Genomic DNA, 15,970 nt, shown 5'->3' with positions numbered 1-15,970 from the left:
CTTTTTCATCTTATAAGAAGTACGCAGCCGTTATTGAATACTATGATAGCCTTTATAAATCAAATTGTCTTGGCCTTCACCAAGTTTTGAGTGTGCCCTCGCCTTCAACATAGTAAGCCGATGTAAAATAGAAGGCCAAATACACGTATGAATACGCACACAGTTTGTTCGTTGAATTACAATTAAATTATCAGGCGTAATTAGCAAACCGACTTGTGACCACTTACCCACAGCGAAAAAATGTCAAATTGAAAAAGAAAATTCACCTAATTTATGTCAAGTTCCTAACAGTACTTTCGCACAACTATTGATCACTCAACCGCCTTATTCTCCCCCTGAGGCAATTCTTGCGCGCTCGGTTTCCACTTCGAATATACGCCAATACACGGAGGGACATTTATCGGGGCCCTGGGGCACACAGTTCAGTTCATACCGCATGGTTGCCAATTCACATTGAGGCCTATGAGGGCTAACGAACATTACCTGGCCTTCTTTCCCCAGTTAAAGTTACAAAAGTGTGGTATATTTGTCTTGTCATTCTGATCTATATATAATAAATTCTATTTTTTTTCCACAGGTAAAAATAAAAAACAATAGTTTTGTATAATTCTATTTATACACCACGTCTCTGAGGACATTAAAATTAAAAGTACAAATCTTATTACACAACTTAGTACTTATAACATAATAGCACTACTAATAGGCTGCGCAGAATTAGACGTCTCGTTACTTTAAGGATTAACTTACGGCCATTTTTAATAAACGTACACAATATAATATTCGATCCAATCTGAGAATAAACGAATGAAAGTAATTTGTAAATATAAAAAAAAAAAACTTTTTTGCAACAAACATATTTTAATGCTGGGACAAACAAATTACAAATATAAAAATGCACATAAAACAGCACAACATTGTAAAAACAATAAGAACCCTCATTCAGGTCCTTACTGCAATACGATCTAACCGATTCGAATTGATCCATTTTCGCGACGGATGGGAAATATTGGGATCGCTTAGTAAAAACGGCTGTTAATTGTGCGCGGTCTTTAGTTTAACATTCCACATTGCAAATGTATCAAACTGGAAAGAACTAGTTTTTCATACAAAATATATGCATTTATGTGTGATCTTCGATTATAGCCGGCCTTAAATTAATGTATCATTGAGAGGAAGACGATCTTATTCATTACTTTATAATAAATACATTTTCTCTTCATCCGCTTAAACGGAGGGTGACCGTACATTTGTCATTTTATCCCACATGTATGGTCATTTTGTCCCACATATATGGTCATTCTGTCCCACATATATGGTCATTTTGTCCCACATATCTGGTTATTTTGTCCCGCGTATATCGTCATTTTGTCCCACATATACGGTCATTTTGTCCCACATATAAGGTCATTTGGTCGCGTTTTATCGGTGTCACGTCGATAAATGGTATAATGAGTATAAAAATTACTGTTTACAAGGCCATAGTTAAAATATTACTGCCGAAATAAATAAACTAATTATTCTGAGGATCCGATCAACTCATACCAGTTACATAAAAGTCATTTTCTTAGTATAAGATCGAGGCAGGTTGAGGAAGACATTTTTTTTTTGCTTTCAATGCCGAGACGAGCTTCCTGTTCGCCTGAAGGTAAGCGATACGACCGCCCATAAACAGTAGAAACACCATCCAACACCTTATAGTGTAAAAAATGTTTAATGCATGAATTATTGTAACAAGTATTAATATACTATTTTGTGATACGAACTTATATATGTAAAGAATAAACATAGCAAATTTCATTGTCTTTGGTCATTATCATATCAGTCAATTGACCAATGAGATTATGTAGACTGTCAACTTAGTACTAAACTAAGGGGTGGTTTTCCAGTCGGTAATTCAGTCAGTTAGTTTATATGATTAAAAAAATCGGTCAAAGATAAAAAGTAAAATATTATTTTTATTATTTAGTGCGTTGTTAATTTTCCGAGTGATTAACGATATCTTAGTCCTAAAACTATTCGACAACATAATAACATAAATTTAATTATAATTTGCCATATGTCGATAAAACTGAGGATTTTTTAGGAACGTTGTCGATAACGAAAAAATATCTTAGCCTTGCGCACTGACAAGATGTCCTGCAAGAATGTTGAGCGTCATTGTTGCACCGCAAAGTAACTACATGGCATTATGTATAATTAAAGTTCATTTCACTTTCGCGTTTCAAAGGTCTGTCATTAGTGTTGTTTATTAATTCGACATTTTATCAAATATTTTTTTGATGTTCCTGCTATATTCTTCATTGGTTGGAGTGTAGGGAGTGCCTACAATATCTTGTAGCTTCAAATGCTTGACTGACGGTGCTTTTAGAACTTCTTTGTTATCACACAATTTTCTCAGATGATGCCAAACAGCACTATAATCGTAGTCGAGGAGTTCCGTGAAGAATTTGACAGCCAACGCCTGTAAATTTTAAATTATGTATCAATATTTAATTTATTCTGGAAATTAGATGTCAATGTATCTAAATATTTTTATGTTCGATACACCAAAGTCAATAAAGTTAGATAACAGTTAAAAGAATGGTTTTGGCAATTCCATCGATAATCTTTAGGTACCCTTTCTACATCTTCCATTATCATTTAGCTTCTTAAAACGTAATTGCGACGACCAATCAAGAGTAACTTCAAGTCGATCACAGCTTAATACAAGTACAAATCTAATACACCTACTTGCAAAGGCTTCGGCTGTTTATCAGACAAATACACATCCACGCACAGCATAGCATCTTCCAGCGTGTCATCCTGCAGCGCTAGGTCGACGGCGAGGCGCGGCAGCGTCTCCAGCGCGGCGACTTGCAGGCTGTACGCCGCAGTGGTGCGGTACCAAGAGCCCGCGTCCTTTAGTCGACTGTCTTTCGAAGACTTGTGCAAGTACTTGTACATGTGGGGGAGGACTTCTCTGGGTGAGGAAAGTATTTTTTTTATTTGACACTGTCCACATAGTGCTGTTCACAATATAATATAAAGAAATAAATATATACAACATCTATTGATTGTTATTCTTGTATCCTGGTTGCCTAAAAATGTTTTGTGATTGATCGAAACAAGTTATAGTTGAGTCTGGGATAAGGTTCATACATTTGAAGTATAGCTTATATTCAAACAATTAATAGTTTGTATATAGATTGTTATCGGAAATAAATAATATTCTATACTTGTAATAAGTAATCTAGTGCTATTTAAAAATATATTTAAAATAACTTTTGAGTATATGTAAAACTAATAGGAATAAAGTTTGCGTACTAACTTGACAGTCCGCGCGTGTATGAAGTCTTTGGACAATGCTGCCATCGTGACCAGTAACTGCAACGCTTTCTTCAATACAGGCGGCTCACTGAGTTCAAACCTGCAATAAAATATATTGTATATTAAGTTATATGCAATTATTTTGGTACCATATTAAAATACTTCAAGGATCACACAATTATGTGCAGTTTTTTCTATTACTTTTTTTTATAGAATTTGCAAGTGTTTAAAATATTTTTGTTATAGGTTAGATTTTTGTAATTTATGGATAGTTTTGTCCTTGTATTCTACAAGGTAAGGTTTATGTTGTCGATGGTATCGATCCCCCCCTGACCTGGTGACGAGCGGCGCCCACAGCTGGTGCACGAGGGGCAGCAGGTGGTCCTCGTGCGGCGCCAGCACGGCCAGCGCGCGCTCCAGCACCTGCAGCGACAGGAGCGTGTTGTCTCTGCTCGACGACGACACGAAGTGCAGGCACCGTTTGAGTATTGCTATTGTGACCGCCACGTGTTGCGGCAGTGGTGGCTTTTCCTCTGTAACAATACAGCCTTCAGTAAAAATTTACACTAATATACGCACTTATCACTTCTAGGCCACCTGTCATATTCAAGTCCCCAACATTAACTGACATTATAATAATATCAGCCCTGTATTATATACTTGCCCACTGCTGAGCACGGGCCTCCTCTACTGAGAGGGATTAGGCCTTAGTCCACCACGCTGGCCTAGTGCGGATTGGTAGGCTTCACACACCCTCGAAATTCCTATAGAGAACTTCTCAAATGTGCAGGTTTCCTCACGAGGTTTTCCTTCACCGTTAAAGCGAACCATAAATTCACAAAGAATACACACATGATTTTTAGAAAAGTCAGAGGTGTGTGCCCTTTGGGATTTGAACCTGCGGACATTCATCTCGGCAGTCCGTTCCGCACCCAACTAGGCTATCGCCGCTTAACTGACATTGCTTGTAACTTTATATCGTGGTATAAGATCGGCTTCAGTTATAAAAATGACAGCGTCACTTGCCCTTGCGGCTTGCGATTATTATGCTATATAAACAAAAATAGCACATGCTTACTTGTAACAGTATCATCATAATCCAGCGCATTCTCTTCTCTACTCCTTAAATCTTCTTTGTACAACTCCTCTGGACTCTTACTTGAACTCTCTTCAGCGATCTCATTTAACAATCTCTTTTCCTCTTCTACCGCCTTCTCATACTCCACTACGTCTCTTAGCAAGTCTATTCTCTCTTCCGGGCTAGGTTTATCTTCTCGCGGCGTTTCTATGTGGTACCATTTTCGTATACATTCAATGAAAGTCAGGAATACTTGGAGGTATGAATTCAGATTCTTTTCGTAATATTTATCACAGCTTTGGACTAGAACCTAGAAGAAAACAGTATTATTTATATTTTAAAATTTAGTGTAAGATTTTTATGAAAAGACAAAAAAAAAGCTTCAGTCAAACGCATACACGTTGAGGTAGGTATATACAATACCATGTTTAGATATTCAAAACTTTCCCTGTGCTACTTTTGGTTAGTTAAACTATTTTATTTATCTATTTACACACTTTTGTATCAATCTATAAAGGCGGACTTAAATCCTAAGGCAATCTCTACCAGTCTACCTTTGGGCGATGCAGAGATGAAACAATATAGATGTAATAAATAATATGAAATAATGTAGAAAGATGTTTTTAAAATAATATAGAATAAATATAAAAGTATAATTACACTAACATACATAATAAACATGATATGTAATATATTTTTAGACAAATATTAATATCACTTACCATTTTTAGTTTCCAAAATCCACAAATACAATGAATATTACATAAATATATTAGCTATTTAAACTCACATCTTGCACGATCCCGTACAGGTAGTCCTGTATGCTGGGGTCGCTGTACTCCATCACCACGGACAGTATCTGCAGCGCCGACTCGCAGTTCCACGCCTGAAAACACCGCCATATTATTTATTTAATCTTTACATACAATCATGCAGAATGGAGATCTTAATGGAATGTCATTTTCTCAAACAGAAGATGTGAGATGTTTCACGTCGCAATATTAGACCATTTTAAATACAACCAGTAATCTGATATGAATTCTCTTTAATCTAATTGTTGGACAGACCCACAACAAATGTTATCAACATAAAATATATTATTGGCATAGAATAGGGAAGAAAGGGATGGGACCAGCGAATCACACGCTCGTACGATCGCGTGGTGGCCCGACTGCTGACGTCATCGACTCAGTTTTGGAGGACTTGCGCCACTCCTTGCCGAGTACGCGCAGCGTTCACTGCTTGGTCGAAACTCTTGTCGATTGTATATAAAACTATTAAATTAAACAAATACATGTGCAAGGTATATTTTGGCGTTATTGTTAAAATTATAAAAAATTATTGGGAATAAACTGTTGTTGTTTTTTTAATATAAAATTTAAGTGTTTGCTAACAATATATTTTTTATATATTACTTTTTTTAGTTTGACGGTGACTTGGTGCGTGCAGTAGTCCGCATTTTCTCCGATGAGTTGTTTGACGTCGGCGTGTCCGCATCCGATCGCGTAGTCGTTCAGCGCCTTCAGACCCGCCAGGTGCAGCATCTCGTACGGACTGCCTGGTAACAATGGCGACCAACAGTTTGATAAAGAGGATACGTAAAAATATATATATACTGGAGGGAATATGTATGATAGTTATATCAAGTCAGTACTAGTCGGGGACTCGATAACAATGTTGTGTTAAGCATTAAGAAATGGTAACTTCAAACTAAAAGTTACAAAAAAAAAATAAAATACTTCTGACACAAAAAACCTCTAATCGCTATATTCAATATAGGATCCCAATTGTTTTTTCGATCTATCTCAACATTGAACCAATCAGAACAAAGTTTTTTTGACAAGCTTACAAATGAGTTATTTTGATTGGTTCATTCTCGCAATCAGATTGAAGATTGATATTGGGATTGTTTATTGAAAACGACGGTATAACGTTAAAATGAAATGTGTTTGTCCTTTCACATTATTTTAAGTTCCTAAACATATAATCCAAGCGTCCCACATCGGGGACCGAATCCCAGGCTGAGGGGTAAAAATTCTTCTAATAAGATTATTAAAAAACATTACGACGGAAACTTGAGTTAGTTTTTACATGACTATGGGGAAAAGTTGCCTGCAGACTAATTATGCGTTATAGCGTGGTTGTTAGTATCCTCGAATTTCTCAGTTAGAAGACAGGCCTGTTTCTAGTACTTACCGACCCTCTCCAACATGAGACAGATGGTCCTCATCATGTACGGATGAAAGTCGTGGCCGAGTCGTCGCGCCAGCATGCCCACGCCCTCAGTGAGGATGCAGGCGAGAGTCATGTTCCTCTGCGCTTCGGCGAGCGTTGCGCACGCGCCGGGTTGTCGCGTCGGCGCCGGGCGGGGCTTCTGGTAGCCTATGTCTGTGTAGCGTACTTCTGTCGCACCCTCGAATAAACCTACAATAAAACGACAACGATTAATGAGAGCATGATATTACTAGGAGCTGGTAATGCGGTCAAAATTTGAAAATAGTAATTGTGATTTTATTTGCAAGATGTTTTTTTTATGTAGGCACAGCAAAGTGAGTCCACTGCACCTGATGGTAGGCGGAGTGGGTCCAGATGGAGATTCGACTGACAAGAAATGATTATCCCTCGGCGGCTGGCACGATTATACCGGCTTGTTTGAAGTCGGATTCCTGAACGCGACACACTTACATGGGACATTATGGCGGGTTTTAACACCTTGTGTACGGTGGTCGCTATCCGGGCGGATATAAAATATATCCTACTACCAACAAATGTGATCTATCTACTCATTTGTCTTGTGTTAGAAAAAAAGTAATACAATTTCGAGCCGAGCATTTATCTTTGTTACTCACCAGGTACGCTATCCTTGATCCAAGACCTAGGGTTGTACACATTGACGTCCAGCGTGTCTTCCTCCGTGAGTGGCGGGTCGGAGGTATTCACCTCTAACGGGAGGTACCACATATCCTCCTCGAGGTAAGCATCAAGAACTCGTTTGATCAGGTCTGGTGATGAGTCGGGAGCTGAAAATTAAGATAGTAGGTAGAGTGTGATATAGGGTATTGGAAAGTAGTTAGTAAGATTAGTAGGTAGAGTGAGATGTAGTGTGTATAATTATGCATAATGTAAAAAAAATATAAATAGAAGGTAAAAGGGATGCATGAGCATCGTCAGGCGAAATGTCGCCGCGCCGTGGCGCCTGTCCAGCCACTGTGCAAAGACAGGACGCACTGCCGCGACGGCCCGAAGCCCTGCTGACGGGGCCTCCAGCCTGAGACGCCACTCCTCCACGGCGGCTCGCCGTAAGGAGGTCCTCTTGGCCTCCACCTCCTTCGGGGCCGGACGCTGCCCGCTACTGAACGCCTCCTCCCTCCAGTGAAAAGCGTCAGAGAGAGATTTGGCGTCCAGATCCCAGGGCAGGAATCCGGCCAAAACACAAGCCGCCTCGTACGAGACCGTGCGATACGCCCGTATGGCCCGCTGCGCAACGACCCGCTGCGGGACCCGCAGGAGAGCGACAGAACGCCCCCCCAGGGCGTCAGCCCAGACCGGGCTGCCGTAAAGTGCCATGGACAGCACGACCCCGTGATACAACCTTCGGCAAGGGATACCAGGTCCTTCCAGGTTGGGCAGCAGGCTAGAAAGAGCGCCTGCTGCCCTAGACAACTTTGTCTTTAAGCTCTGAAAATGGGCGCAGAATTTCCATCGGCTGTCCAAGGTCAAACCCAGATATTTCATGGTTTTGCCGATGGGAATCCGCACCCCCTCAACCACAATGTGAGCACCGGCCAGCGGCCCTCTCCGAGGCCCGTGAAAGCAAATGGCCTCAGTCTTTTCGAGGGCCACCTTCAAGCCTAATCGCCGAATTCGGCTCACTACATTGCCGGTGCCCACTGACGTCAACCTTTAGCCTGTATAATGGTTACCTGAGGCCATGAGGTTGATGACGAAGGCGGCCTCTGGCTCGCGCTGGTGCTGCAGCTCGTGCAGCAGGCGGTCCAGCAGCAGCGCGGCGCACGGCGCGCCGCCCAGCAGCGAGCACGTGGCGCGCACCACGCCTGCGCACCGCGCCTCCTCCACGTGCCGGAACTTGCACCACGGACTCGACGTGGGGGGCACTGACGTTACACCTGGACACACATTCATTTAAGGATTATGGGAGGGTTTTTGTTTGTATGGTTGGAACCCTTGTTATGTAGTTGAGAATAGTGGTTAAAAATAAAATGTTATTGTAAGTAATTGTTAATTATATCTATAAATGCTTGATTCATGATTACCTCTGAACCATCCTAAGGTTGACTGGTAGAGAATGAATGAGAATGCCTATGGCATTAAGTCTGCCTATATACTTTTGTATATGAAATGCTAAATAAATAAATGCTGTTAAAAATAATTACAAAATATTAACTAATAAAGAATGTGAATTATCGCTTGCTTTAACGGTGAAGGAAAACATTGTGAGGAAACTTGCATACCTTAGAAGTTCTCTATAGGAATTACGAGGGTGTGTGTAGTCTACCAAGGTGTTGCAGGCCAGCGTGTTGAACTAAGGCCTGATCTCTCTAAGTAGTAGAGGAGGCCCATGTCCAATAGTGGGACAGTATATAATACAGGGCTGATGATAATAATGATTAGCTAATACATCTTCGCAATTCTTGCCTATTTTAGAATTTTTTGGCTTCAATATCGAATATGAACAATAACAGCTCTAAAGTTAATATGAGTTGGTAAATTGGAATTAAAAAAAAACATAAATATAGCACTGACCGGCAGGCCGCGTGGTGAGCAGCGTGAGGCTGCGGTCGAGTCGCGCGGCCTCGAGCAGCGCGGCGCACAGCTGCAGCGCGGCGCCGGCGCCGAGCGTCTCCCACGCGCGCTGGCCGTGCGCGCTGCCCTTCAGCAGCGACACGTACCCGTGCACCAGGCTCAGAGCCGACAGCTTGCGGCTTGAGTCTGCCAAGTACATACAATGTAGCTGAAGTTAGCTATTAGATTTCCCAACCAATCAACATTGCTCTCATGACATACAAGTAAAATCCAGGTTTTTTTTAACTAAAATATCGAGCAGAATCGTAAAGGCCTATTGTCGAGGTTAAATGCACAATTTTGATACACTCACTTAAAATTTCGCGTGAAAACTTAAGATACCCCATACAAAAAATTCATAATAGTATTACACTACTTCTGATGACAAATAGGGGACCGTCCTATGTTTGATTTTGTAGATTATTCTATATGTAATGGTTAATAATACGAAAAAGAAACCCTCCTGCGAAAACTCTATTAAAATTGGTTAAAAAATGAGCCAGTAATTCATATTTCAAATATTACTATGTGCCGAAGTGGGCGCGAAGTAGAGATATCGCTTCATCTCTTTCTTTCGCACGCGTCGTAATGCCCGATGACGTCACACGTGGGTATTGCGCCTCTTTTCTGTTTCTTGTTACTTATCCCTTCTACCGAAATTGAAAGACTTATAACTTGTTGATTTTTTACCGGATTTAAATAATTCTTTCTGTGTTATAATTTATATAACGTAAATATTTGATAATAATAAAGAACAAAAATGAGTCCGGTCCCCTATTAATGCTTTAGAGAAGTTAAAGATTACTGAAGATCTTCACAATGATATGTAATTAATAAGTCAAGTTAATCTCAGCCCTGTACTACTACTCTTTCGGTCTGAAATTGCTTAGGACATTTCAACAGTCTGACTGTCAGATACCCCTACTATAAAACGAGAGTAGACATAAAACTATACCTACTTATATTATTAAGCACACTGGGCAGGTACTCCAGTGTGGTGAAGAAGTTATCACAAAGGTTGTCCATCATCTTGTTCTTCTTAGACTCATCTAAATCAGGGTTGTCAAAGTACTTGTCCACTGCGTTTTTACAGTATTTGGACACTTCAGGATATTCGTCTTTTGACAATGCTATCAACACTTCCAGGACAACTGTCATTGATGGCTGCATTGACCTGTGTTTGAAGGACCAGATTGTAGTCTGTTATATTTTGCATGTAATAAATAAAAAAAAAAAAAAAATAATATGTCCATAGATATATAAGTAATTTTAATAGTTGTTTCTAAATAATAATAATAATTCTTATAAATTGTTTTGATGTATCATAAGTGCAACTTTGTTCGCCTATGTGATAAATAAAGTATTTATTATTTTCTTTATTTAATACAGTTTTTTATAAAACACTTCTTTTTATTGTCCAATGTTGACAGATAGTAATGCCAATATACAAAACTACCAAGGAGTAATTATGCAAACAGTATGTTCTAATACTTAGAAATTCAAGACTTAAGATCAAATATAGGCATGATAAACATAAGGCAAAGTTGCTGAGATATTTAAGGCGATACCTCAAGGTCCATTTTCATACATTTTGTTTCACCTTTAATCTGGGTAACTAAACAAGTATTGGCAAGTAAAGAATTTAAATTCACGTCTAGTTAGTGATTAGTTCTCGCAGTTGAAAGAAAAACGTAAAAATAATTAATAATCATGGATATTTCGGCCTTTAAAATTTAATATGACGAAATTTTAAAGGCAGAAATATCCATGATTATTAATTAATTTTACGTTTTTCTTTCAACTGCGAGAACTAATCACTAACTAGACGTGAATTTAAATTCTTTACTTGCCAATACTTGTTTAGTTACCCAGATTAAAGGTGAAACAAAATGTATGAAAATGGACCTTGAGGTATCGCCTTAAGGCTTTATATCTAATATTAATAATGTGCATAGTGCAGTGCTGTACAGGTCTTTATGATGGGTCGTCAATATCAAGACAATCCAAAATTTCGAATTGTGCAGGTGACATCATCGTTTGTAATTTTTATAAAAAAAAAGATAAGATATCTTGTATTGCATATAAGATAGATAAAATATGTTTAGAAAATGTCATCATTTACAATAGTTAGACTAAAAATCATAAGTTTTAAAGTACCTATCTATGTAACATCACCATACTACACTAAATTAAAAAAATTATCTCACATGTTACACTCATTCAATATCCTGGAGCACATGATGGCGAGTTCTCTCCTCACTTTGAAGTGCTCGTGAGTGCGCAACGTGCCTAGACTCTTCGTGACAAGACTGAGCTTCTCAGCGGCCATTGTGTACCACTCTGGACTACGCTTCATTATGTCTCGCAGCTTTTGATCTGGAACCAATGAGTTTCTATTATTTTTTGTTTAAATAATATGTATTTTAATTCAATATGTACCATCAATATTTTAATATTTATTATAATTTTTATGTATCTTAAAATCCACCGTCTATACTACCATGATAATTTTAAGTAAAATATTTAATGAAGTTGCTTTTGAAGTGGAATATACAAATTTCCAATTATGTGAAATATTTTAATGACTAGCCTATTCTATTCTGACACTAAAGCGTTTGAATTAACCTCACCTGAAGACATAATAAATGCAGACAATTTATAAATTGCTTGGATTATGGACAAACTTGGGAAATCATTTTTTTACAGGGAATAAATCGTTATCTCTACCGTCACTGGAAGGACGGGTAGAATAGTTATGTCCGTGTCACTGGTCTATAGAGCTGGAGTCGATGTTCGGGAATATAGAGTCGCCCAAGCGAACATTGAGCCGTTCTTCGTCTGTCGCATATGGGGGCCCCGGGATATGATCCACTAAGATGATTGATTACTCAGAACTTGAGTACCTAAACTAGCATATGAATTTGTCTAGCACATGAGCACTAAAGCAAGTACATAGACGCTAATGGATATCAGAGCGACCCTTACTGCTTACTTCTGTGTTACTCTTGGGGCTCAGCACGAGCGCGGCGAAGTCCCGCGCGGTGGGCGTGGCGGGCGCCGCCGCGAGCCGGTCCGCCATCGTCGCGCACAGGATGCGGTGCGTCGCGTCCAGCGCCGCCTGCAACACACAACACTATATAAGATCGAATTTTACTCACTGTTTTCTAGTGTTGGATTAATTAGCATTAATTGTTAGCATACTAAATCACATTACATAAATTAAATATAGTTGCTAAATTTCGTTAAGTGCTAATTAATTCGTTCGTAAGCGCGCTCCGCAATAGCAGCGCAAGCTTGCGAGCTCTTCTTAGCGCTCGCAGAAATAAATTCCGTGCTAAAAACGAATGCTAAAGCTAACACGGCCTGTTGTAAGTGGAAGAGTAAGCAAGAAAAAAGGCGCGAGAGATGCGACACGCGGATTAGTTCTTTGAATTGTTTATATTTTTGGAAAATTACCGAATATTAGGCCCGACAATATTGCACACAATAATATCTATTATACTTCAATAGAGAATTAAAAATAATTTTATGAATAACTTGCACAATCTACTAGGTTTAATTCTAATTCTATAATATACAATTTAATATCATATAATTTGAATAAAATGTATAGAAGTAATTTGTAGTTAAATTAAAAAAGCCTTAAACTTAGTCCATTGATTGTGCATGAATTGCTAATTCTTCAGTGTGCATTTTAATTTGCGAAATTAGCAAATTAATATTCCCATAATTTTAATTCATGGAAGACCTTTTAAAAAGATTTAAATAAAAATTATAAGCTCACCCATCCATGTCGACCAGAAATTGTGCAAAACTTATGAGTTAAATGAAATGTAAATTATTATCTCCAATTTTTTTTAAACCACAATAATAATACATATTTTCTTCCCAAATGCACTGCCCTACAAAATTATTATAATTAACTGACCACAACAATACCATGTCCCGGGTTGTCGTGGCTAACGGCGATGTCCTGCAAGCTGGAGAGCACGCCCGGCAGGATGCTGGCCAGCATGTCCACCATCACCTTCTCTAACGACGGGTTGGTTATGCGATAGTTGTACGTCATCAGCGGATGCATTCCTGTGTGGGCTAGCAAGCAGTTTATTGCTGCCAACCTTTAGTGAGAATATAATTTCACATTGTTTTTTCTTGTTATATAGATGAATAAAAAAGATATTTAATTATTTTTGTATGACTTGATTGTGAATATTTTCATATATTATATTTAACACTAACTTTGTCGCGAAATGTTAAAATTTGATCGGTTTATAGCGAAGGTTGATGGGAGAATGTCAGGAGCAAATACCAAAAAAAAAATATTTCCATTCTAAATCATTCTAAGTTCAATTATAGATTTTTTTGATATAATATATTTTATTCTAAGTGAAATAAACCCACCTCAAAGCCCTAGACTTGTAAAGTTTGGCTATATGCACGGATATAAACACAGCCTGCGCCAACAGTGGCACTTGAGTCCTGACCAGCATCTCTCGGTGTTTCACTTCACTGTTCAGCAGCGTCACTGTGAGGCACTCCATTATACTCAGCTTTAACTCTTCAGAGCCATCTGCAACTGAAGTTATAGGTAGTAAAGATTAATAATATTATCAGCCCTATATTATATTCTGTCCCAGTAACCCACTGTAGGGCACAGGCCTCCTCTGCTACTGAGAGGGATTAGGCTTTAGTCCACCACATTGGCAAGAATACATACATAATATGTAGAAAAGTCAGAAGTGTGTGCCCTTAGATTTCGAACCTGCAGACATCCGTCTCGGTACTGTTCCACAACCAACTAGGCTATTGCGACTTAAAGGTTAATGCTAGGGAAAATTACATAACTAGACTTGCAATGAATATTAGGCTACTTTTATATGATTCAGCTGAATAGTGAATATCTACATACTATTCAGGCAACACTTAAGTTGTTGTTGTAGTTAGATAATTGGTAAAATAAAGAAATTGGTTTATTTTATAATAATATATTTTTCTTCAAAAATTAATGTAATCAAATATAATCATTTTCCATATTCTAAAAAATTTGCAAATAAGAGACTATTGTACTTCAATTAATATAATAAAAATTTACAAATGACAGATTATAGTGCATAAGGAAAGATTTTTCTCCATTGTTAGGCAGCAGTTTACCACATGACTTGAACAAGATACAAACACATTTAAAGAAGTTTTCTATCACTGTACAGATGAATACTTCTGCTGAATATTTAGCTATTTGGTCAGGAACGGTGCAGAATTATCAGTATTTGGTCTGTGGTAAGTATAATAAGTACACTTACAATTTTTTATTGTTGATTTACTGTATTAGATTTGTGAGTACAAGTAAGTTTATGTAAATTACTATGTACTAACATATACTATATTTTCAGGTTTGTTAGCTAGTATTTTTTAAATTATATATTTCACAAAACTGGTTAGCAAGAAAGAAAATGAGTAACTATGGCAAATGGTTAAGGTCAAACAATATTAAAATTAGCAATGTGAGGAAATATACAATAATATTGAAATAAAACAATTTTACAGATTTTATCCCAGTTTCTTATATTATAATTTTCTTCGAACGTTTCGAAGACTGCAGCCGTAGGAGAAAATTATAATATAAAAAAATCATGATAAAATTTATAAAACAGTTTCATATCAATGTTTAATATTTGCGTGAACGTAAAAAAAAATTAATACAATAATACAAACAAGGTTGACTTACGCATCCCAGGCTTTGTCTTATCAAAGACAATCTGCAGGAGAGCAAATTCTATCTTCATGCACAGTTCAAAACTGTTGATTCTCACCATCCCTACAACTGACTTCATGCCATCCACTAGGATTCTTTGCATCTCAGATTTATTACTATAACAATATTGTTTTCATATTACATATAATATATTAACACATCAATTGATTTCTTTTCACAATATGCACAACAAAATAATATGCAATTATAATATTTATTTTAGCAATATTCTATTAACTAACTTATGAATCGATTTAATTTGGTGATGCAAGAAAAAGTGATCATTATTTACAAATAGAATTCGCTACAAACATTAAAAATTTTAGTTGATACAAATAATATAACACAAGTATGAATCATCTTAGAGTTCAAGTAAGTTTAAATGATTATTGAATAGATGTAGCAGTCTATTTCTTGTATACTACATACTAGAAAAGTTCGCCATACGAATACATGGAAGAAGTCCAGATTTAATTCAAATTAAAACAAATATCCAAATTCTTTTGACTTACACATTAGCAGAGGTCATTGACGCGGTAATGTGAGTGAGGAAAGGGAATAATAAATATTGCTGAAGCTCCTGCACGACCTCTTTTTTCAGATCCATCACCTCTACCAGAAAGCAGTTGATGTTATCCGGTGTCGGACACACCATGAGACTGTCGCAAACTGGCTTTATTCGAGCGAAACCTTCTTTCATATCGTTCTCCATTATGCGCGTTTATAACCAACAATGTTTAGATAATAAATAACTTCGTGTTCACATTTCATTGACAGATAAAATGTTCATTTTGTAACTGGACAATACAAAAACGTGTATCAACGATTATCGCAATGAAAAGTAAACACTTGTTGACCAAATCTAAATCAATATTCGTTAATGTCATTGATTACCGACTGACATTTCTATGAATTACTCGCTTGACACTTCTCTATAACTTGAATTGAATTGACTATTTTTATGAAAATATTCTATACGAGCAAAATGATCGTTATTTACACATATAAATACACGTGCACCTCCTAAGTTA

At 37.6% G+C, this 15,970-nt stretch overlaps 1 protein-coding gene across 1 annotated transcript; it reads right to left on the bottom strand.

Moving 5' to 3' along the window:
* Nucleotides 1–594: 594 nt before the first annotated feature.
* LOC115440174 (TELO2-interacting protein 1 homolog) lies at nt 595–15,850 on the bottom strand. The gene is made up of 18 exons (XM_030164367.2): nt 15,452–15,850; nt 14,913–15,055; nt 13,589–13,763; nt 13,116–13,305; nt 12,173–12,305; nt 11,395–11,563; nt 10,147–10,361; nt 9,149–9,334; nt 8,308–8,511; nt 7,234–7,404; nt 6,581–6,808; nt 5,800–5,942; nt 5,175–5,270; nt 4,385–4,694; nt 3,641–3,839; nt 3,308–3,406; nt 2,731–2,959; nt 595–2,461 (listed from the first exon to the last, which is right to left on the bottom strand). The coding sequence occupies exons 1-18, from the start codon at nt 15,649–15,651 to the stop codon at nt 2,249–2,251; spliced, it is 3,303 nt and encodes a 1,100-aa protein (XP_030020227.2). The 5' UTR covers nt 15,652–15,850; the 3' UTR covers nt 595–2,248.
* Nucleotides 15,851–15,970: the final 120 nt, after the last annotated feature.

The sequence above is a fragment of the Manduca sexta genome, chromosome 21, assembly GCF_014839805.1.
Source record: "Manduca sexta isolate Smith_Timp_Sample1 chromosome 21, JHU_Msex_v1.0, whole genome shotgun sequence".
Lineage (NCBI taxonomy): Eukaryota > Metazoa > Arthropoda > Insecta > Lepidoptera > Sphingidae > Manduca > Manduca sexta.
Note: the sequence above shows the minus strand (reverse complement) of the source record. Positions and strands in the feature narration are given on the sequence as shown.